The following is a 24599-nucleotide window of genomic DNA, read 5'->3' on the forward strand; positions in this document are numbered from 1 at the left end:
TGGGCAGAACAACATTTTACCCTTGTCAGCCCCAGAGATTTGATTCTGCAACCTCGCAGTTATTGCTCCAACAATCCATATATAGAACTACTTTTGATCAGTCTTGCAGCATGACATTATCAAATGACAGTTTGGTTAGGAAGTTCCCTTGGTGTTTACTATAACTACAGCATCAAGAAGCAAATGATAGCATGAGAAAAAAAAAAAAAAAAAGCATGTTATGGTAATTCCACAGTAACTTTATTAAAGTCCAGGAGGCAAAGACAAAATTAAACAGAAGATAAACTAAGATCAGTCAGTCAGAAAGATGGGCCATTCAACAAAGAAATCAGTAGGAGGAAAGCACACTAACACAATAGTGATACAAAAATACAATTAATGAAAAATGAGTTTCACGCTCGGTGTATTAGTGGATCCCTCTTTTCCTCTAGAGAAATTCACCAGGATCTGCCTCCAGAAACAATGCAAAGTCCTTCACTTCTAACCCGTAGCAGAATAAACTGCACACCTAGCAGTAAAAAGGAGTTCAGCTGCATTGTTCATGGTGGCTGAAATCAAGTGTCTGTCGGTGTAAGCAAAGCACAAACCACAGCAGTTGAGACAGATTTCTTTTTTTAAAATGGAGGATTTAATTCTGTACAGGTTATATATGTAGATTATATATCTAAATATGAACTGAAAGTCTATAGCAGACAGTCCTCACTGTGGGACAACTCCCGAGACCAGGCTGTAGGTAGAACACAGGGTCACACTCAGTAAGGCACAACGTAACAAAACATTCTATTTATGAAAGCCCCCAATAAAAACATGCTTTTCTCAGGTTTCACATCGTTTTTCCTCCGGTTTCGTGCCTACTGAAGATGACCGTGCGACCCACTCTTGTAGGATTCTTATTACTCATTCTCTGACTGACCTCGATTTTGAGAATCCCAGGCAGCCACACCCTCCCTTCACAGACAGGACAAGAGTCAGACACACACAGGGAACATGCATCAGACATTACATCAGAGAACGGTCTCCGTCAGACACACGGGTTAGCTAAGACAACGGGACACGCAAACCTCCACCAACCAGTGTGTAGGGTGTATGCCTCTGTCAGGCGTAGTGGCATTCCACCCTACTGGACCCTGAAAGAGGCAGTTTCAATCCCTCACCTTTTGAAATGACTTGCTGCACAGTCTTTTATTGTGAGGTTAACCGTAAACCATCAAATTCTCTCTCTAAACTTCCCCAAGTGTCACGTTCTGTTGCCTGTCATTTCTCTGAAACTCATGAGAGCGCACGCACACATCTTACAAGAGTAGAGGGGAAGTAAGGCCATGTCAGAGAGGGAGAGAGAATAAGACGAGTAGAAAAATAATTTTAGAGATGGAAAAACAGTATTTATTTCATGTCATCTTCCTCAACTATACTGGGTCTGAATCATACAAAAAGAGTCTGTTTCTACTAGTGGGCCAGTATACTCACAAAAGCCTTCAGTGCTAGTGTTAGACAGAACACATACTACAATCAACAGCAGCTCACTCACTCAAAAACATGCTCCCATACACCAACACAACCTCACACAAATACACACACTACCTCCTCCGTCGGCCAGTAGATCGGCTCAGGTTGTTTTAGAGCATGGCGACTGGATTTTGGGAGTGTTATGAGGACGGACACGGACACACACACACACACGGACACGGACACACACACGGACACACACACGGACACACACGGACACACACGGACACACGGACACACGGACACACGGACACACGGACACACGGACACACACACGGACACACAGAGAGAGAGAGAGAGAGAAAGAGAGAATCTGCCAAGAGGCTTTGTATGTCTCTGGGAGAGGGCAGGGGTTTAGTTTATTAGGTAAATAAAAGATAAAGCGCTTTGGGGGAGGGGGTGATTGGGTCAGAGGTCAGGGTCCTAGCTGAGCAGCTGGCGAATCTCCTTATGCATGTGACACAGGAAGTCAACATAGGAGGCTCCTCCGCTGGCGCTCTTGTCCTCACACAGGAAGTGTTTAAAGATTAGCTCTGTCTTGTCCTCCTGCTTCACCACCATCAACTAGAGACACAGACAGAGACACAGATGTTAACAGACACACCTTACGTTCCTGCTTCAGTACTGACAGACACACCTTACGTTCCTGCTTCAGTACCATGACAAGCAAACAGACAAATATATCAATATGGAGAGACAGAAAGGTATGATTCTGACCTTCATGTATCGTGATCGTTGTGACCTGAAAGAGTCGATGATCTCTCTGAGTCTTTTGGAGAAGGGGTTATCCAGGTCTGGCAGATTAGTCTGGAACATAACACGTACATCAACAACACCCCCCACACACACTCAGACAAGCAAGACAGAAATGTATATGGAACGGAGGTCAGCTTGTGCGCGTCTCACCATATTGGGGTCTATCTGGCTGAAGGTGGGCGTGCCGAAGATGTTACTGAGCAGCTCTTGCTGGGCATTGGCTCCGACCCACAGGAAGAGGTGGAGCCCAGTCTCCAAGATGTAGACGCCGCCCTTCGACAGGCGCTCCTCCGAGTTACGCACCGCCATGGGCAATGAGCCTCCATCTAACTTCACCTTGAATGGATTTCATCAAAATATGATGTAAGCTATAATTCAGTTGTTACATCCATTATTTGAAATGAATTATATTTTATTTTATTGAAGTAAAACATGCCCTATTAGCTTAGTTCAACCGTCAAATCTAAATCACCATCCAGATTATATACTGCTTTACTCCAAAGGTTGCATAACATCTGTAAAATATCATACCAGGGGTCTGGATGGTTTTGAGGACAACATATTTAAATCACAGAACCTGTCAAATTGCTCTAGCAAAATAGGCATATGGGTGACAGAAGCCTCACCACAAAATACAAGGCTGTGGAATTACCATAACATAACTATTAAATAAACTCAAATAACTTTATATGCCTGCCGGGGATGCACTGGGCATTGGGCTGTTATGGTTTCAGTTTGATGTTTCATAATGTGCCCTACTCAGATAATAGTCCTGAGACAGGCTGAATCAGACAGGTATCTCATGAAACATCATATATTTTTGACAGCTCAATATAAAAATCGATCAAAAAAACATCAACAACATTCCTCTTTGTTTACACAAACATGAACACTTCCCTCTAAATCAGACTGAAGTGAATGCAGGGAAAAGGTGGCAAGCAGCACGTCTCACCAAGGGCAGCAGGCGGGGATAGAAGAAGACGTGGCTCTCCGATACGTCCATGCAGCTAACCAGTTGTCTCAAGTAGGCTCTGTCGTCCAATGAGACGTCGGCGCCGGGCAGCAGCACGTCGCTCTTCAGCACACAGTTCAGATAGACGGGCAGCAGCTTCATACACTCTGGTAGGATCAGCTACACAGGGAAAGGACAGGGGAGGGACGGCTGTGAGGAGCTGCGTGTCTGTGGCGTCGGGGTGAATGTAGCATGCCTTTAGAAGGTCACACATAGGTATGGATGGACATGCACAAACATCTGGCTTGGGAATTGAAAGCTAATTTCGTGCGGTGTTTGACTAGCGTGACAGCTGAGTGACTAGAACAATACTACAGTGAAATAAGTGGGCTGACGAGGAATAATTGAACAACTGGGAAAATGTCAAACAAGTTATTAATAGCACCAATGTGTGCGACCGTTTTCACACAATCTCAATGCAATGTCGTCATATAGTGTTAACAATGCTGCATTAATGGAGGGCTCCAAGCAACCTTTCAGTCAGACATTCACAGGCATTCTGGTACTGTACTTGTCAATGGTCCTGAGACTAACCACTCTACACATTCTGGGTGATGCGTCATCTCACTGTTTCTAACACTGTTCTAAAACCATGTAGCTGATGACCCCTCTAAGAACACCTTGTCGCAAATCGCACATAACAGGAGCAGTGGAGATTTGGTGCTGATATACAAACATGCTTGGAAATAACTGGGATGTCTGTGACAACTCAGAGACGCATCTGAGTAGACCTTCAGATTGCATCTCTGACCCGCTCACATTAAATGAGTGCATGAGCAACGAGTGGGGCAACAAGACCAGGATTTTGTCTCCGTTTCTGAAAACGTGGCTGCTACAGCTAAATTAGAGCCTATATCTTGGGGTGTACACCAGGCAATACACATAAAATGGTATGTGAAGATGTCCTCGCACTACCAACTGGCAAAGCATGCAGTCTGTTAAAACAAAGTTAGGATGGTGAAAGTACACCAGGTGGTGAAAGTACACAATGATGAGCTTGATGCTCCTCAACTGGAAAGTGACCTAGCTTGTGTTTTAAAAGAGAGTGGTGATTGTTGGGACACATTTGGCTTTAAAGATGAAGAGCTCTTAACAAGTTCATGATCCACTCAGCATATTCTGGAGTGGTGCCCGTGACAGCATTTTCTACCACTGTCAACAAAACACCAAATAACAGAAAATCTTCGGAAAAGAACGTTTGGTGCATCCCCCCCAAATAGAGATCTAGTCACTTGCAGATTCTATACCCAATCCCATATTAAGACACTTCATGGTGTTTCCTTCATTTGACACCAGCCATATAGCGTAGAGCTGTGTGGACTGTGTCTGACTGGTGTTGGGATGAGTGTTTAGAGTGTGTTTATTTGTGGCTTGGGTTACTGACCTGTCCAATAGGGAGGCTGTGTGAGAGACTGACCTGTCCGGCAGACGAGGGGCTGGCACAGTTCTTGCGGTAGCAGGCCAGTATCTGGGCACACTGGTTCACCAGGGTATCTCTCACGGTCTTCGTGGGCGTGTTCAGTATGCTGCGGTAAGCTACAGACAGACACAACATTGGTTTCCCGTTTTCCAGCCGAGAAATCCATTAAGGTAAACCCTGCTTATCAGACTGGTAAGTGTTGGTACCATTCAAGAGCTTTCACCTCACTCAACAAAACTCAATACCAAAAAGACACCCAAAAATAGGTGTGGCATTCACTAAACCCAATGCTCTGTTCAATTGTTGGGGTTCAATATCATTACCCTGGAAACAAAACACAGACATTCACACACGCATTAACTACTGAACTAAACCATGCAATTGTACTTCATGACATATGGTTCTCTTTTATTTTAATGGTAAACGTATAGACTGAATACAGGTATTACAAACAAGACCTTCCATTTAGGACATTTGTTCATAGGGCATTCTCATCACACAGATGAAATACTTGAAAGAGCCATGTCTTTGGCGTGCGTTTGCGGTGTCTTGAACATGTTTCAAAGTTAGGCAAGGCAAAAGCAGAGTCTGTTCAAATCGTTTTTGCTAAATTATTTCGGTGGCGAACAGGGGCAAAATGAATAACCTTGTTTTTGACAATTATGTTTTGTAATCAACACATTCAGGGTGTGTAGACCCATCGGAAGTACAAACAACTACCTGGTGACAAAATACTTTTCCGTTTGTAACGCGGTGCAGAAACGTCATCTTCCCTGACGTGGCGAGTGAAACTTACCGTACTTGGAGAAGAAGCTGATGATGGTGTCCGTCTCACAGTTGCGGTAAAGGTCGGCAAGCTGGGAGCAGCAGTTCACCGCCATGTTGTGAACCCGCAGGCGCCGCTGACCGCTGCAGCTGGTGTACAACACGGCACACTGCATGAGAGCGCCGGTCTCCTCGCTGAGCTTGTCGTCGTGCCGGAACTCCACGGTAACGGTCTTGTCACAGTCCAGTCCTGCCAGCTCGACGTCTGTCGTGTTACTCATGAAGAAGGAGCCAAAGAAATCTGTGGCTCTAATACCTGGAGGGGGGAGCGGGGGGGGGAGTGGAGGCGTGACGGCAGGGAAACACGGGAATAATAACTACTAACAGCTTGGGAGAGTGAGTGAGAGTGGGGAACACTTACCTGTGCTGGTCCGGACCCTCATGACAGCGTCAAAGCCCATCGGCTTCTGGACATCTCGTCGCAGGTCATTCAGGAACCGCTCGCGGTCTGTCTCGGCCTGACAGAAACACAAAGGGTGAGCGGAGGCACAATGTGAATGGCATTGGTGCGTACGTGAGCGCGCATGTTTGTGTGTGTGTGTGTGTGTGTGTCTCACTTGGAAGTAGGTGTATTTGTAGACGGAGCCCCCAGTGGAGACGGGCACCACGGCGAGGGTTGCCACGTCGATGTACTGGTTGGGAAACAGGAAGAGGTCCACGCAGCAGCCCTGGGCGACACACTCCTTAGACAGGTTACTGTAGAAGCCAGACTGGGGCTGGAACAGAGCCTGGGGGGGGGGGGTCACTGTCATGCCTGGGAATGCCCCCTTAATCTAACCATTTGTTTCATGTTATACAGATATCTACCAGTTCATTAATACATTTAGTCTATGCTGCTGACATGGCAGCCAAACACTCCTTTACAGTTGTGGCAGAAGTGTTGTGAATACTATTAGTATTGTCTTAGACCACGAGCAAGGCCACCTCTAGAGATTGCAAATTACTATTTTATGCTTCTACTTCTTTATCAGTGTATTGTGTCTGTGTCATAATATAATCTCTTTAGTTTTGTTCTGAACAGGGGAAGAGAAACTAAGAATAACAATTTTAAAATAGACGTAAAGACAAGCATTGCTGGCCCCATACAATCCCAGACGGAATCATTCCTCCTGATTTAGTGGTCTCTGTGTTCTGTGTCTAACTTACTGCTATCGTCTGGGCAACAACACTACAGCAGTGTGTGTGTGGGTGTGTGCGCGCGCGTGTACCTTCTCCTTGTCGGTCCCCACCAGCTTCTTGTCCTCTCGGTTCTTCAGTTTTCCAGGAGCCTCAGCGATGGGCAGAGAGGAGTGGAACACAAAAAGCTTGCCGGCACAGTCGGCAGCCTTCAGGGCCTCCAGCCCTGCCTGAATGACTGGTCCAAACACAGTCTCAGTCTCCCTGGTGTCGGCAAACATCTCTGGAATTTGGTCTAGCAAACTGTCAAGCACACAAACCGGAAAAAAGGCTCAGAACAGTGGAGAGGTACCGAATGTGTGGAAAACAGGCTGTAAACAGTGGAGAGGTACTGAATGTGCGGAAAACAGGCTGGAAACAGTGGAGAGGTAGTGAATGTGCGGAAAACAGGCTGTAAACTGTGGAGAGGTAGTGAATGTGTGGAAAACAGGCTGGAAACAGTGGAGAGGTAGTGAATGTGCGGAAAACAGGCTGTAAACTGTGGAGAGGTAGTGAATGTGTGGAAAACAGGCTGTAAACAGTGGCGAGGTACTGAATGTGCGGAAAACAGGCTGTAAACAGTGGCGAGGTAGTGAATGTGCGGAAAACAGGCTGGAAACAGTGGCGAGGTACTGAATGTGTGGAAAACAGGCTGTAAACAGTGGCGAGGTACTGAACGTGCGGTGGTTGTCTGTAGGTATTTGTTGGGCGTACCTCTCGATGACCATCCGGCTGTCGTTAACGTTGACCAAGAAGCCGTCGAGCAGCGGGAGAAACATGTCACTGACGTCGCTGACCACCATCATCTGGGGCTGGGCCAAGCTGGACTTGACGTTGTAGAAGTGTAACACCTTGTTGTAGGTCACAAAGCCCACACGCACCGCCGAGTCGACCTCCGGGTTCTCCCTGGACAGGGAGCAGGGGGGGCCAAGACAGAGGCCATGTCAGGCATTGGCTGGATTGTGGTTACGTGGGTTAGTAGTGTGTTGAGTGTGCGCGTGTGTGTACCTGGGCAGGTAGTCCAGTAGAGTTTTCAGCTCCTGACAGACGATGTTGACCATGCCACTCTTCACAGCATTGTAAGACACGTCTATAAAGAAGACAAACGACGGAGGCTGGGGAAGCTTATTGTTCTGAGAGACAGAAGGACAGGGAGAAAAGGTGAGGGAGAGAGGGACAGAGGGAGAGACAAGGCGAGGGGGAGAGACAGAAAGGTTGAAGCATTTAGATTAGCTAGTGCTCATGTTTATCATATGATAGAATGCCATTGCTTTTCTCTAGTTGTGCACATGTGGTTTGATGCCAAACCTTGTGACAGACTGTCTGTCTCCGGGCAAATGGACCCTAAAGAGCAATGCCACCTCACCTTACAGTAGTCAACGGTAGCCACAAACTCGTAGCTGCCCAGCGAGAGCTCTGGACGGTCGTAGCAGTCCACTCTCTTCCCTGTGTGGTCCAGATGCTGGAAGTAGTGGGGAGGCACTGTGGATGGGAGGGGGGGGGGGGGGGTATCACAATGACCCAAACACCATCGGTTTTAGCCAATTAGGATCCAGGACCCAAACTCCCCTGTTCATCATAACAAAATAACAATACTAACACACAAGACATCACACAGTACGCGCACACACCCTCTGTGACACAGCTGCAGAAGCCACACTGGAAGCGGCGGCCGCCCTCGATGAACTGCATGTAGGGACACATGTAGGCCTTGCAGCGGTTACAGCGGATGGGGCCTCCCTCTCCGTGGTCCACCATGTACGGGGGGCACTAGGAGACCAGACAAGACGGGGTTTATGGCTCCTGTCCGCCTGAGAAAACAGAAAAGTGTGTGCGTGTCCTACCTCGTCAGGGGGCAGCGTGGCTAGGGGTTTGATGACAGCGGCCAGCGGGACCTGAGACTGTTTGGCCATGTCGGCAGTGCAGGGCATGTTGTAGGCCGTACAGCGGATGAACCGCGGGCTGGCGTTGCCCTGGTCTTTCACCTGGAACGTTGTTGTGACCAGGGGAGGCGCCTGACCTCGGACCCCTGTGGTAAATGGCTCGCTGCTCTTATTGGCCCGGTCGTCCTCAATCACCTGGATCTGAGATACAGAGAGATGTCTAGTTTTACAGACACACGCCAGATGTTCACGTGGGGAGTAAGAATACATGCGGGGGAACTCTCCACCAAGGGGGCAGACACACAGCTCTATCCTCCGGAGTTAAAAATAGAACTACCAGAGAGAACAGGGAAGATTATTGAAAAACCAACAATGCCATCCCATAATACAAACACAATGACACAGCAATCATGGCAACACTAGAGTATAGCACACAATATCCCCAAATCACCAGGGAGGGCTTAGTACTGAAATGTATAATCACTGTGGATTCATTTCAGAATGACAGGAATCTGGCCACATTTTAGAGCATTAGGAATTGTGTGAGTTGAGAGACACTGCAGGCTAGCATGCGGATTAGGGTGTAGGCAGACAGAATGGGTTAAGGGTGTAGGCAGACAGAATGGGTTAGGGTACTGAGGTAGACAGGGGTACAATGTGTTAGGGTACAGAGGTAGACAGGGGTATAATGTGTTAGGGTACAGAGATATAATTGGTTAGGGTACAGAGGTAGACAGGGGTATACTTGGTTAGGTTACTGAGGTAGACAGGGGTATAATGGGTTAGGGTACTGATGTAGACAAGGGTATAATTGGTTAGGTTACTGAGGTAGACAGGGATATAATGTGTTAGGGTACAGAGGTATAATTGGTTAGGGTACAGAGGTAGACAGGGGTATAATTGGTTAGGTTACTGAGGTAGACAGGGGTATAATGGGTTAGGGTACAGAGGTAGACAGGGGTATACTTGGTTAGGTTACTGAGGTAGACAGGGGTATAATGGGTTAGGGTACTGATGTAGACAAGGGTATAATTGGTTAGGGTACTGAGGTAGACAGGGGTATAATGGGTTAGGGTACTGAGGTAGACAGGGGTATAATGGGTTAGGGTACTGAGGTAGACAGGGGTATAATGGGTTAGGGTACAGAGATATAATTGGTTAGGGTACAGAGGTAGACAGGGGTATACTTGGTTAGGTTACTGAGGTAGACAGGGGTATAATGGGTTAGGGTACTGATGTAGACAAGGGTATAATTGGTTAGGTTACTGAGGTAGACAGGGATATAATGTGTTAGGGTACAGAGGTATAATTGGTTAGGGTACAGAGGTAGACAGGGGTATAATTGGTTAGGTTACTGAGGTAGACAGGGGTATAATGGGTTAGGGTACAGAGGTAGACAGGGGTATACTTGGTTAGGGTACTGATGTAGACAAGGGTATAATTGGTTAGGGTACTGAGGTAGACAGGGGTATAATGGGTTAGGGTACTGAGGTAGACAGGGGTATAATGGGTTAGGGTACTGAGGTAGACAGGGGTATAATGGGTTAGGGTACTGAGGTAGACAGGGGTATAATGGGTTAGGGTACTGAGGCAGACAGGGGTATAATGGGTTAGGGTACTGAGGTAGACAGGGGTATAATGGGTTAGGGTACTGAGGTAGACAGGGGTATAATGGGTTAGGGTACTGAGGTAGACAGGGGTATAATGGGTTAGGGTACTGAGGTAGACAGGGGTATAATGGGTTAGGGTACTGAGGTAGACAGGGGTATAATGGGTTAGGGTACTGAGGTAGACAGGGGTATAATGGGTTAGGGCTGCACAATATATCATTTCAGCATCAACATTGTGGTGTACGCATCAGCAATAGTCACATGGCAGAACGTGTGATTTAGTAAGGTAAACATAGATCTACAATATTTGTTTTTTTCAAATGGAAAAGTAGCATTATATCTGTCTGATATAACTTAATTTACTCTGATTTATGGGTTACTGGATACACAGTTAATTATAATTATTTTAAACACTGAGTTCGTTGCTGCACGTGGTTGACATGCTGGCTCTGCGCGTGACGAAATGATGAGCGAGGAACAGGCAAAAAAGTCTGAAAGGGAGAATTTGGTTGCAAAATCTTCAATTATATGGAAATATTTTGGCTACAGACAGGATGATCTTGACCAAAAACAGGTAGTTTGTCGAGAGTGCCTTGCAATCGTTGCTACAACATGAGGCAACAAGACCAATGTGTTTGATCATTTAAGGCGGCACCACAATTCTTTGTATGACGAGTGCAAAGCATCTCAATGTCGTCCAAAGGAAAAACTCCATACACGAAAGGTTCCAAACGGCAGAGAAAAATCACATTGCCAAAGACATGGTACAAATTAACAGTTACCAAAGAGGGTTTTAAAAACATGATCAGTTTGCTTGACAAACGATATGTAAAGCCATCACTCAACAATTTTTCTCATGTTGCCATCCCAGAGCTGTACGAGAAATGCAAGACAAGTTGAAACAGAGCTGTCACAAGTGGAATATTATACAGCAACAACAGACTTGTGGTCCAGCCGGACAAAGAAGCCCTACATAAGTCTGACCGTACACTCTATTAATGAGGACTTCCACCTGAAATTTTTCCCAGAGGATCATGCAAGTGAGAACCTCGCAACAGGGATGAGAGAAGCTTTAGCTGATTGGGGCCTAGATGATAGTCGTCTAGTCTGTATAACAACAGACAATGCCGCGAACATGGTGAAGGCTGCACCTGAACAAGTGGACCAGATTGCAGTGCTTTGGCCACAGACGGCATCTTGCAGTTGGTAAGTTATGCCCAATTGTGCATTCTATTACAGTTACATATTATTACCTAGCAACCTGTTCGGAAATACAACATTTTTCATAAGTTTCATACATTTTAATTGTAGAGGACTGGGCTAGGGAAGAATGAAGGATACAGACTGTCAGCTTGATAGCCAAAGCTCTTTCTGAAAACATCCTCTGTTTTTCCATATCGCAATATACATCGCAGAAAAACAAAACATCGCAATGTCAGTTATTTCCAATATCGTGCAACCCTAGTTAGGGTACAGGGGTAGACAGGGGTATAATGGGTTAGGGTACTGAGGTAGACAGGGGTATAATGGGTTAGGGTACTGAGATAGACAGGGGTATAATTGGTTAGGTTACTGAGGTAGACAGGGATATAATTGTTTAGGTTACTGAGGTAGACAGGGGTATAATTGTTTAGGTTACTGAGGTAGACAGGGGTATAATTGGTTAGGTTACTGAGGTAGACAGGGGTATAATGGGTTAGGGTACAGGGGTAGACAGGGGTATATTGGGTTAGGGTACAGAGGTAGACAGGGGTATAATGGGTTAAAGTACAGAGGTAGACAGGGGTATAATGGGTTAAAGTACAGAGGTAGGGTTAAGACATGAGACTTACTGGGCTAGGGATAGCGTCTGGGTCTATTCTATGTCTTGATTTCTGCACAGCCGGCAGCTCAGATGCTTGCTTTACATTCACAACAGAGTTTTGTCCAGCAAATAATCAAATCAATCAAAACCAAAGAAAACAGGGGACAGAGAGACAGAGAGAATAGGGTGAAAATAACTCCGTAGCAGGTTTGGCAGCTCCCAGAATGTATTATTGGTTATGGATTAGACAACAAGGCAAGCAGATCTGTTGATGCACATGCTCCACCTGCTCAATCTGTTCTATCTTTTGCCCAGTACATTCCTTTTTCTCCAAAATAAATCAGTCAGATTAATCCAAAGGGTAGCTCTCGACATATTGCTCATGAAATGGCTACTCTACAGAAAATGGGCTTCCATAAAGGATATGGATTATAGCTAGCGGTGTAGTGGAGTTTAACGACCTTTTAGTTTTTGCCCAAAAGTTCACTTAACATCCACTCACAAAAGTTAAAAGAAATAAGCTATATGTTAATGCTAGCTAGTAGCTTTGTACAGAACGAGTGGAAGAGGAAAAGAAGATGAATGTTATCGTGTCTTTGTAGCTTTGCAGACAATCAACAGTAACCTCCCTCACTATTTTTTTTTTTTTTTAATTGTCAACCAAACACCAGTTATGATTAACATCATTGCAAAAAGTAATACAAATGAGAAGTGCAAAAAGTAATACAAATATTTATAAAACATTTACCTAAGGAATTGTAGCTTTTTAAAATAGCAGAGACTGACAGGGCAGGGAAGCAAAACAGGGTCTGTGGCCAGAAAGCAAACATGGTATGTACCATGCCAATAGAATTAACCCACTTGATGGGAATTGAAACATGGATCATATTGAGAGGATCATGACAGTACATTGGTTTTGAAATGTCAGAGACCTAGTTGAGTTCCCTCCTAATCCACTATATTAATGTCAGGTGTTAGAAGGCACCACGGAGACCATGTTCATGTTTTTGTCAAAGTACAAGTTTAGAAGCAAAGACCTAGAGTAAGTTTCAATAGATTATGTAAAATAGAGCACTGAAATCTGAGGCTTATTTTTAATCTTCTGAACGACTTAAATTTTCTTGGTCTAAATAGAACATTTACAAAACGATATAATGAGTTTTATTTTTCTACTGATCTTTTTTTATTTATTTATTTTTTTTATTTTTTTTAAGTGTTTACTAAAACTTCACTGTGAGATCATTTTAAACCATGCAAATGAACTGAACACCAACTGCAGCAAAACAATCATTTAAATTACTTTATTTTCTGTTAATTCTTTTTGTTTTACTATTTCAAGAAATGTGATGAGGGGCATCTAATCTAGTAAAATAACTGTGAATTGAAAAGTTTATTCAAAGTTGAAATATTGTTGAATTCCGCTTTAGTGTCTGGATTCCATGAGGCCATCTTACCGGGCTGGGGATGGAGTCAGGGTCCAGTCTCTTCTGTGCAGGTGGAGGAGGTGCCGGGGCAGGGGCTGCACCATAGTTTTGTTGCATGGGATACTGAGGGCCACCATAGCCGGGCTGGGGGCCTCTTGGCTGCCCAAATGCACCTGAGGAAGAAAATACAGCATAAAAACCGTAACGCATGGGCTTTCCTTCATTAGGTAAGAAACGTTAACTACCCAGAGAACATCTGAATTTCACATTCATTCCTCGACTGCCATTGCAGGATATCGTGCCTCACCGAAAGCAAACTTGTAGGTAACCAGGTACACTCACCGTTCTGCTGTGGAGGGTATCCTCCCTGCATGCCAGGCTGAGGAGGCTGCTGCATGGAACCGGGGGGGAGGTGGTTGGCCTGCTGCTGGGACATGGAGGAGGGTGGCATGGGACCTCGGGGTGGGGGGCCAGAGAGGTAGGGAGGGGGCCCCGGCTGGGATGGGGGCTGGGGGCCAAGGTACTGGGCAGGGGGCGAAGAAGTCGGTGGGAAGGAGCCAGTTTGGGAGGTGGGAGGGGGGCCTCTCGGGGGAAAGGGCTGTTGGGTGGGATGGGGGTCAGCGTAGGAGACAGGAGGCGGGCCTGGAAGAGAGGCAGAGTTGGGGAAGGGTTGTTGAGAAGGGGGGCCAGGCGGGAAGGACTGCTGTTGAGAGACAGGAGGAGTCTGGGGTTGGCTGGAAGGGGGAGGCCCCGAGTATGGAGCGGACAAGGGAAAGGGTTGGGATTGAAGGGGGGCAGAAGAAGGGAAGGGTTGTTGCTGTTGGAGGGCAGGATGGCCACCATAGTAAGGCTGGGGGGCTGCAGGCTCACTGGGAGGAGGTGGTTGGGAGGGGGCAGCAGACACTGGGGGAGGAGCCTGTGTATAGGAGGGAGGGGCAGCAGCCAAGTAGGTGTTACTGATTAGAGGCTGGGAGCTGGGACGAGGAGCTGCAGAAAGCGCAAGAACAAGGTTACGTTTAGTAGGCGCAATGTTCGTTAGGGCTGAAACATCTGGAACTTCTGGATTCACATCTTTGCAACAAGCCGTCCAAACATCATCATTCGGCAATGTAATCGTTTTTTTTTATCAATGGAAGGAGCATATGCGCTGTGTGCATGGAGGGAAATTGGAAGGTATAACAAAATGTATTATCACAGATTAGTTAACTAGTTAAAAAAAAAACTGCAAACAGCATAAATACAGCTCCGGAAAATATTTAGAGACCACTGCACCTTTTTCTTTCCTTTCCAAAAAATGTGAAAAGGAAAGTTTTGAGTGAAGAACAGAAGTGTTCAATTTGTAGTGGTCTCAACAATTTAACCCTTCTGTTCCTCGCTCAAAACCTTCCTTTTGACTTTTTTGGTCTCTTCATTTTTCCCGGAGCTATATCTTAGAGGCCATATTCTGTCAAACCTTATAGGGCCCTATAGGGCGTGCTATTCTGTTGTAGTTTATATATAAAAGTTATACAGTATAAGCTTACATTATAAAATTAATAAGGCCTTATAATACATCCTAAACGCTAAAGAAAAACAGAATGCAATCATGTGCAAATCATTTAAACCCAATATACAATAGAAAATAGTACAAAGACAACATATCAAATGTTGAAACTGAGAAATGTGATTGTTTCTTGAAACATATATGCCCACTTTGAATTTGATGCCATCGACACATTTAAAAAAATGCTGGGACAGGGGCAACAAAAGAATGGAAAAGTAGTGTAATGCTTAAAAACAAAACCCTGGTGTAACATCTCACAACTAATAATGTTAATTGGCAACAGGTGAGTAACATTATTGGGTAGAAAAAGAATATCCCAGAGAGGATGAGTCTTTCAGAAGTAAAGATGGGGAGTGGTTCACCACTCTGCAAGACTGCACAGGCAAATAGTACAACAATTTAAGAATAATGTTTCTCAATGTAAAATTGCAAAGAGTTTGGAGATCTCATCATCTACGGTACATAATATCATTAAAAGATTCAGAGAATCTGGAGAAATCTCTGAACACAACAGACAAGGCTGGAAACCAATATCATATGCCTGTGATCTTCTGATCCTCAGACGGGACTGCATTAAAAACAGACATGATTCTGTAGTGGTCATCACTGCATGGACTCAGGAACACTTCCAAAAACCATTGTCTGTCATGTAGAAACACTGCCGCTTTCTCTGGGCCTGAGCTCATTTAAGATTGACAGGCAAAGTGGAAAACTGTCCTGTGGCCTGAGAAATACACATTTTTAATAAAAGGATAAAGAGGAGTGGGACCATCCGGCTTATAAGCTTGGAGGATGTTGGCTCAAAAGCCAACATCCATAATGGTATGGGGGTGCATTAGAGCACATGGCATGGGTAACTTGCATAACTGTGAAGGCACCTTTAATAGTGAACAATATATACAAGTTTTGAAGCAACATATGCTGCCATCTAGACAGTGTCTTTTTCAGGGAAAGCCTGGCTTATTTCAGCAAGACAATGCAAAACCACATTCGATATGTATCATAACAGTAAGGCTCCGTAGCAAGAGTCTGGGAGCTCTATTTTTCCAAAAACAACAAAATGTTGTCTTTGTACTACTTTCAATTAAATATAGGGATAAATATATCATTGCATTCTGTTTATATTTGCATTTAAAAAAAAAGGGAATAGACCATATGGCATGTTTCCCTGCTTGTCATTCACTGCACCCCACGCTTTATCCCTGGTGGAACCAGGTGGCACGAGTTAAGTATTTGACATTGTGATGTCGTTGCCATTGGCAATGGCTGTCTAACATTGTCCCTAGACAGGTATATAGTCCTATCCCCCAGCCCTAATGTTTCTTGCAAACTTCAATCATTTCCTACCATATCCCAGTCCAGCAGATGTGGGGGGTCCTGATGAGATCTGCATCCCTGACATCTGATTGGTCATCTGTTGCATGGGGGGCACAGCCCCATACTGCTGTGGGTAGGAGGACTGTGGCCCAGACAAGTTCATAGCGCTTTGGCTATATGGTTGGGATACAGGAGGCCTAGGGAAACACACACACACAAATCAGTATACAACCACCTTTCTTGACACCCACACCAACTAGTCTAGTGTCTGTGTGTTCTCTGACCTGTGAGCTGGCTGGGCCATGGGGTGATTCATAGGTGGTGGTCCGTTCTGAGTGTCTCCGTGGGTATAATGGGAGTATGCCTGCGGGGTTGAGACTGGAGGGGGCGCCGACGTAGGGGGGCCTCTAGCGGATCCTGACAGAGAGAGAGGAGAACATGTTCAAAACCCAGCTGAAGGCTTTAAGACATGTCAACGCAATAGCTAGGACCAGTTTGACGTTCGGACAGAAAATCATACACAGCTTTGATCCACGCGGTGAGGCAAGTAATCCTTAAAATAATGTAATCCCACGTCAGAAATCAAAATCTTAACTTTAAAAGCAACTGAACGAAAACAGATGACTTCTCTCCAGTCTTGAGGAGTACTAAACATTCATGGAACAGGGTAGTTTAATTAGCCACTACTTTCACTGTTGTGATAAAATGACAACGACTCAGTGGATACAAAACGTCTACACAGCCCTGTTAAAATGCCAGGTTCTTGGGATGTAAAAGAACGAGACAAAGATAAATTATATCACAACTTTTTCCACCTTTAATGTGACTTATAAAGTGAACAATTCAATTGAAAAAAAAAACGAAATCTTTGAGGGGAAAAAATATAAACTCACAATAACCTGGTTGCACAAGTGTGCACAGCCTTAACTAATACTTTGTTGAAGCACCTTTTGATTTTATTACAGCACTCTTGATGTGGCAATATTTGCCCACTCTTCATTGCAAAAGCACTCTAAATCTGTCAGATTGTGAGGACATCTCCAGTGCACAGCAATCTTCAGATCACCCCATAGATGTTGGAGTCAGGTCTGGGCTCTGGCTGGGCCATTCCAAAACATTAATCTTCGTTTGGTGAAGCCATGCTTTTGTGGATTTGGATGTGTACTTTGGGTCGTTGTCGTGCTGAAATGTGAAGTCCATCTTCAGCTTTCTAACGGATGCCTGAAGGTTTTGTGCCAAAATTGCCTGGTATTTGGAACTGTTCATAATTCCCTCCACCCTGACTAAGGCCCCAGTTCCAGCTGAAGAAAAACAGCCCCTAAGCATGATGCTGCCAACACCATGCTTCACTGTGGGTATGGTGTTCTTTGAGTGATGTGCAGTGCTATTTTTGCGCCAAACACACCTTTAGGAATTATGGCAAAAAAGTTCAACCTTGGTTTCATCAGGACATAACAAATTTGTAATTTTTTGGGAGACTTGACATTTGTTTTTGCAAACTTCAGCCGGGTTGGATGTTTTTCTTCATAAGAAAAGGCTTCCGTCTTGCCACCCTACCCCATAGCCCATTCATATGACGAATACAGGAGATTGTTGTCACATGTAGCACACAGCCAGTACTTGCAGTTCCTTTAATGTTGCTGTAGGCCTCTTGGAAGCCTCCCTGACCAATTTTCTTCTCGTCTTTTCATCAATTTTGGAGGGACGTGCAGTTCTTGGTAATGTCTATGCTGTGCCATATTTTCTCCACTTGATGATGACTGTCTTCACTGTGTTCCAAGGTATATCTAATGCTTTGGAAATTCTTTTGTACCCTTCTCCTGACTGATATCTTTCAACAATGAGATCCCTCTGATTATTTGGAAGCTCTCTGCGGACCATGGCTTTTGCTCTGAGATGCAGGAAAATCCTACGAACAGCTGAACTTTATTTGTGATTAATCAGAGTCACTTGACAGGTATGTAATGACTTCTATTTAACATGAGTTTGAATGTGATTGATTAATTCTGAACACAGCCACATCCCAGTTATAAGAGGGTTTGCACACTTATGCAACCAGGTTATTGTAAGGTTTTTATAAAAAAAAAGTATTCCCCCCCTCAAAGATTTCAGTTTGTTTTTCAATTGAATTATTCACATTATAGGTCAGATTAAAGGTGGAAAACGTTCTGACATGATTTATGTTTGTCTCATTCTTTTACATCACAGAAACCTGGCATTTTAACAGGGGCATGTAGACTTTTTATATCCACTGTACATCCAACAAACCTACATTAAACCACACCCTTAAACCAACTGTGGTTTGAATTGCATTTGTTAATGAGCAATACAGAAAACAAGGTCAAATCAGTGAGTCGAGTTGCTCTTTAAGTGAGTCATGGGTTACATTGCTCGTAGCCAAATGATCAGGAGGCTGTAGAAGTGTGTAGGTAGCTAGAAGGAGAGTGGCAGAAGGGGAGCGGCAAAGCAGTTACCTAAGTCAAGTGGAGAGGACAGGTCAGAGACTGGGATCTCTGCCACAGCCTTAGAGGGAAAGCTGGCATAGGGAGAGTAACCTGAAAGACAACAAAGGAGGGAGACACTGTAGAGAAAGGCAGAAAAATGCTGAAAGTGAGAGGAAAGAGGAACACAAGCACAAAGCAGGCTCACAGATTCAAACTGCTCAAAAGGAAAACAACAATATAGGGTTGTTTCCATTACAGACACAGAGAAAGAAGCACACACGCACGCACGCAGGCAGGCAAACACACAGGCAGGCAAACGCGCTCACACACAGGCAGGCAAACACGCGCACACACAAGCAGAGACAGACAGATGCGTGTGCACGCACACACAATGTGAAAGGAAGTGGGAAAGGCTGACTTTGCACTGAGGAAGATAAAGTGGAACCGAGTTCTACCTTGCAGAATTCATGTCAGGAAAAAAGAAAACAAAAACACTCTGTGAGTGAGAAAAAGTGAGAGACGCGTACCTTGTGGTGGAGCCCCAGGCTGGTAGGCTGTAGAGGGGCCATTGTAGGGGCCGTAGGGGTCAGGGTAGCCCCCACCAAGGGTAGCGTAGCTGGGCTGGCCGTAGCCAGGCTGGGGCTGGCCGTATGGGGACGCCATAGGAGTCTGCTGGTTCACATTCATCCTAAGATCATACCTAGATCTGGGAGAGGTCAACATGCAATCAGCACCCTACGCCAGGCTATAATTAGGACCTACTGGCTTTAACAAGAGTCACTGAGACAAAGAGCATATTTGAATGGAATGTATTGGGCTGACTGAGACCGGGGATAAGTGGAAAAAATTCACATGCAGTGCCTTGACCGACCCCTTGCCCTGGAAGGGCAATATGGCTAGTTTGGCATCCTGTGTCCACTCTACAAAGCTTTTATTGGCAAAATAAGACACTCAGTAAAAATCTGTTGTTTCTTAGGCAAGTTAGACGCTAAGTTTCTCATTTTACAACACTAGACTTACCTGAAACGATAATTTAATATATTGTCATTATTATAGCAAAATATATTTGTTCTACCCTTTCCAATGTAACAGGGAACATTTTTAATCTAACTGATTTGCATATTCTTCACCTTGCCTGTTCTGTGATTTGATTGTGCAATCTTTTAGTTACTGGTCAGATTCTCAAACACCTGGGTTACCTGCTGCCCTCTGTGATATTTTTGTGCCATGTTACCCAGCTCAACATGGGCTTCATCTGTACAGTCTTCTCACCTCGCTCTCCATTTGTGCTGATGTGCTGTATATGGACAACTAAAGGCTGATTCCCAGAGAGCATCCACCATATGTATGTTACTGACCGTGTGTTGTTGAAGTGCAAAGGAAGCCACCTTAGTTCAGATGCAACAGAGTTCCAAACCGACTCAAAGCGCAAAATTATTTGTATTTCTAGTAACCTGAGAGGATAAACTGTTGGACACAGATACATGTCACTGACACATACGTCCTTGATACTAGTGTCAGAGCTTGGAATAAAACACAAAATAACAGCTGGGAAGATATTGTAAAGAATCACATACCACATAGACCAAATATTGTGGAAATTTTTCTGATATTAGTCACAGTGACAAATAACCAGTTGATTCTAAATTCTAATAGAGATTTGCAAAGCTTCAAATAAAAACAATGTTGACCGCATGGGTGACTAATGGGATAATTGATAACTACAACAGTTTGTGCATTCTTTTACATTTTTTATTGTTTTTTTTATTCACTCTGCACGTGGTTGACATGCTGGCTCTGCTTGCGAGTGACAAAATGATGTGCGAGGAACAGGCAAAAAGAAATTTGGTTGCAAAAAAAAAAACGCATCGTCAATTACATGGAAATATTTTGGCTCCAGACAGGATGATGTTGACCAAAAACAGGTACTTTGTCGAGAGTGCCTTGCAATTGTTGCCACAAGCGGACCAATTTGTTTGATCATTTAAGGCGGCACCACAAGGTAGAGTGCAAAGCATCTCAATGCCGTCCAAAGCAAAAATCTATTTTGGATGACACCATAAGAGAAATGTTCCAAAGGGGAAAGAGAAATCACAGATTCAATAACATTTCACGTCGCCAAAGACATGGTACCAATTAACACGGTTACCAAAGAGGGTTTGAAAAACATTATCTGGTCGTAAGCGGTATGTAATGCCATCACGCAACTATTTTTCTCAAGTTGCCATCCCAGAGCTGTACGAGAAATGCAAGACACAAGATGAAAAAGGGCTGTCAGAAGTGGAATATTATACAGCAATACAGCAACAGACTTGTGGTCCAGCCGGACAACAGAGCCCTACATAAGTCTGTCAGTTTGCAAACTGCATTTCATAAAAGTGAGAACATCGCAACAGGGATGAGAGAAGCTTTAGCTGATTGGGGCCTAGATGAGAGTCGTCTAGTCTGTATAACAACAGACAATGCTGCGAACATGGTGAAGGCTGCACCTGAACAAGTGGACCAGATTGCAGTGCTTTGGCCACAGACGGCATCCACAGTTATGCCCAATTGCGCATTTTATTTTACTACTGTTGCTATTGCTATACTATTACTGTGACATATTATCAGGGGCGCCGTATAGGGGGGAAAAGTTAGGACAATTCCAAGGGCCCATGACTGACAGGGGCCCCAAAAAATAGGTAACAGCGGCGCAGACAGGGCCCAATTAGATTTTTGTCATGGGGCCCAAAATTTCTGGCTCGCCCCTGCATATTATTACCTAGCAACCTGTTCTGAAATATAAAAATGTTCATGAGTTTCATACATTTTAATTGTAGAGGATGGGGCTGGGGAAGAATGAAGGATACATACTGTCAGGTTGATAGCCAAAGCTCTTCATGTATTTTTTCATATAACAATATACATTGCAGAAAACCAAAATATCGCAATGTCGGTTATTTCCAATATCGTGCAACCCTAGTTACCACCCATGTGACGGTCAGAGTAACACCTATATTAGCAATGCACTGTTTGTCTTTGCCTTCACACTCCAGGAACAGGGTTGTCTACTTTTGGAATACACCTTGTTAAAAGACCTCACCCTCCTCACCCTATTACAGGTCTGTAATGGAATTCTGAATTGGGCAAACAGGAAGAGGCTTCCATACTTGGCTTTATAAACACAAGACTAAATTTATCTTTACGCGGGCAACACAAACAGCAATACAAAAAGAAGGATTCATCTCTGATTAATTAACAGAAGGACTCACAAAGCTTTCCCAAACATCATGACTGGCTAGTTATAAAGTATAGCTAAGCCAAGAGGCAACCATATAAAGGACAGTACCCTGTGCTGTCATCTATACACAGCTGATAGTACTAACATTAAACTAAATTATATTTCTATGGTAGCTAACACACCTACTTGTTAACTAGCTGCCAAAGAAAGAATTGACAAGGACGTTGAAATATCCGATAATAACTAATTTGACTAGCCTGCCTCATCTAAAGTTAATTAAATGTTTATTACCCAGCACTTGGTTAACTTGGTCGCTTTGGGTGGCTTATGAAATGAACCTAGCTGGCTGTCTTCCTAAGTAGCTACTGTACTGATTGTAGCTAACTAGTGAACTACTGTAGCAATATTATCTGTGATGTTGACAAACACCGGTTATCCAACACAGCTCTTTAAATAATTAAAGGTAGCCGGTGCCACAGCTAGAAATACAATACCTTTTGATCCGTGTAGGTAATGATGTACTGTACTAGCTAATACATACGCTAGCTGTAACGTATTTAGCGTGAAGGGCCTGTAGTACTGTAGTTTTTGTTGAATGACCCGCCTTTGTCATTTGAGCAAACATGTTGAGCTACAACTAGCTGGCCACCCAGTTTGTTTAATTCGGTACACTGTGCAACAACTGATTACAGTACGTCATTATCGTTTAAAATGCTAAGAATACCTGATCTGTACAGCCAATGTAAGTGCATAAACAACTTCAAAGAAAAAGTGACGAGATCTATTTTAGGTTGTTAGCCAATTAACTAGCTAGCTAACACATAGGCAAGATAAAGGCAAGCTATAGTACTGTAGTGTAGGGCTAGTAATCAGTAACTAGCTTGGGCAACTGGATAACGTTAGTAAGCTACACAGCTATCAATGCTAGCTATCAATGCAATGTCGCATTTGACCGGGCTAACGTAATCGATTTTAATTATCCTACCTAAAGAAACATATAGTAGAGTTTCTACACAATGTCTCTTGTGATTCAACTAACACCACACAGTAGCCTTCCGGTTAGCTGAGATTTTGGGCCCACACGCCGACACAGAGTTGAATCACTAGAATCACAGTATAAGCAGGTGTGGACTATAGTATTTATGCTGCTGCTAACTTAGCTAGGTAGCTAACTCGCTAGCTAAATTAGAAAGTCGTAAGCAATCTATGCTAGCATTGAATGCTAATGTTTTCTTTCAATGAATGTCACTGTGCAGCACGCTAGACACCCACCTCAAATTGGGTAAAATAACGAGTTTGCCAAGCGGTCAGTTGCCCCTGATCAGAACCGCATTCGAAGACCAGTGGTCGTCAAACTATTCACAGAAATGTTACCGACGTCGTCCCGGGGTGTTTTGCCACAGTAATCCTTTCGAGTTTCTCTAATCGGACATTCGCATCGGAACTGTCGTAACTGTCTGCCACGTCCACATCCGGACACTGCGTCAGCTGAACACTCAAACACGAGGGGCTGGGCTGTGAACGGTAGTGCATAACAAATAGTTCATGGTTTATTACACTTTTTACATCATGATGGAAGTTAAGGATTAAGTTTAGGATTAATTTCTTGAAAATCGCTGTCACAAATAAGAACATCTACTTTATCATGGTGTAGCATGGTGAAATCCAACACTACTGTTGTTTGCTCCTTGGGGTTTAAGGCCGGGTGTCTCTGTAAAGCACTTTGTGACAACTGCTGTTGTAAAAAGGGCTTTATAAATACATTTGATTGATTGATTGATTGTAGCTCGTATCATATACCTTCAGAAGTCTGTAGTAAATCACTGTAAAAACTACGTAACACTGCTAGAATCGGGTAATTCGTTTTCACTGTTGTTTCTTGTGAACTATTCCTCTGCACAAATATCTAAGGACAAACGAGGAAGCATCACCAGACATCACAGCCTGATCATACAGCCACAACCTTTTGTAGCTTGGGCGAAGTTATATCTTTTGATTAGGAGTACTTCTTTGAGCATTCTATTCTATTGAGCATCTATTTTCTCCAACACATGCTTTACCTACTCCAGAACCTCTGCATATTCTACTCCAGAACCTCTGCATATTCTACTCCAGAACCTCTGCATATTCTACTCCAGAACTTCTACATATTCAAACCCAAGTCTTTCTATAAACAACTGAACTATGTAGTCAATTCATTCAGTCATAATTAGCATTTGGAAACAAATTAAGGCTCACTTAATGACCACTGACCACTGTAATGCCTCACCACAATATCATAAACCCACTGTTTGCAATAGGCCTGGGCAGAATCCAAAAATCATCTATGGTTGCCGACTTGATGGTATACGATACTCACTGTTCTACCAAAGCTGTTATTATCAGTGTTATAACAGCAATGCATTAGCTCCCCCAAGCGACACATTGCAAGAAACAGTATGTAGGCCCATGTTCTGATCTTAAAATATTCCTCTCCCCTTCCTTGTAGTGGATCCTTTTCATTCTACAGTCACTCTCAACCCTGTCCTGTGGGAGACTGTGAAGTTGGAGACAAAGCCTTGGAGAGGGCTGGGTTGGGGTCAGGACAGTGTGCGAGTGAGTGTGAAGGTGCCGCGGGGGTTATTTTGGGAGTATCTATCAGCATCCCGCAGAGTGACATGACATGTGTGGTGGATATAAA

The 24599-nt window shown here is 44.2% G+C and overlaps 1 protein-coding gene across 8 annotated transcripts; it reads right to left on the reverse strand.

The window, feature by feature from the left end:
- Positions 1 to 1733: 1733 nt before the first annotated feature.
- sec24c (SEC24 homolog C, COPII coat complex component) lies at positions 1734 to 24402 on the reverse strand. 8 transcript variants are annotated; one of them, XM_029119812.2, is made up of 22 exons: positions 24279 to 24402; positions 19227 to 19405; positions 18730 to 18810; positions 16540 to 16672; positions 16286 to 16452; positions 13738 to 14382; positions 13426 to 13568; positions 12000 to 12068; positions 8519 to 8758; positions 8306 to 8444; positions 8041 to 8156; positions 7683 to 7807; positions 7389 to 7580; positions 6728 to 6938; positions 6077 to 6247; positions 5881 to 5977; positions 5491 to 5775; positions 4659 to 4810; positions 3215 to 3394; positions 2413 to 2598; positions 2224 to 2313; positions 1734 to 2070 (listed from the first exon to the last, which is right to left on the reverse strand). In XM_029119812.2, exons 2-22 carry the CDS (start codon positions 19384 to 19386, stop codon positions 1930 to 1932), a joined length of 3723 nt encoding a protein of 1240 aa, XP_028975645.2. In that variant the 5' UTR covers positions 19387 to 19405; positions 24279 to 24402; the 3' UTR covers positions 1734 to 1929. The 8 variants fall into 8 exon arrangements, with proteins under 8 accessions (XP_028975645.2, XP_028975650.2, XP_028975644.2 ...); XM_029119817.2 differs by lacking the exon at positions 24279 to 24402 and adding an exon at positions 23192 to 23392 and having other exon boundaries at positions 13738 to 14037; XM_029119811.2 differs by lacking the exon at positions 24279 to 24402 and adding an exon at positions 23192 to 23392.
- Between the last annotated feature and the right edge of the window lie 197 nt (positions 24403 to 24599).

This window comes from Esox lucius, chromosome 5 (genome assembly GCF_011004845.1).
Source record: "Esox lucius isolate fEsoLuc1 chromosome 5, fEsoLuc1.pri, whole genome shotgun sequence".
NCBI lineage: Eukaryota > Metazoa > Chordata > Actinopteri > Esociformes > Esocidae > Esox > Esox lucius.

Coding starts and splice junctions, on each gene's coding strand:
- sec24c (XM_029119812.2), bottom strand. CDS start 19,386: ATGAATGTGAACCAGCAGACTCCTATGGCGTCCCCATACGGCCAGCCC. Junction 6,939..7,388: donor AGCCGGATGGTCATCGAGAG/GTACGCCCAACA, acceptor TGTGCTTGACAG/TTTGCTAGACCAAATTCCAG. Junction 2,599..3,214: donor ATCCCCGCCTGCTGCCCTTG/GTGAGACGTGCT, acceptor AATCCATTCAAG/GTGAAGTTAGATGGAGGCTC.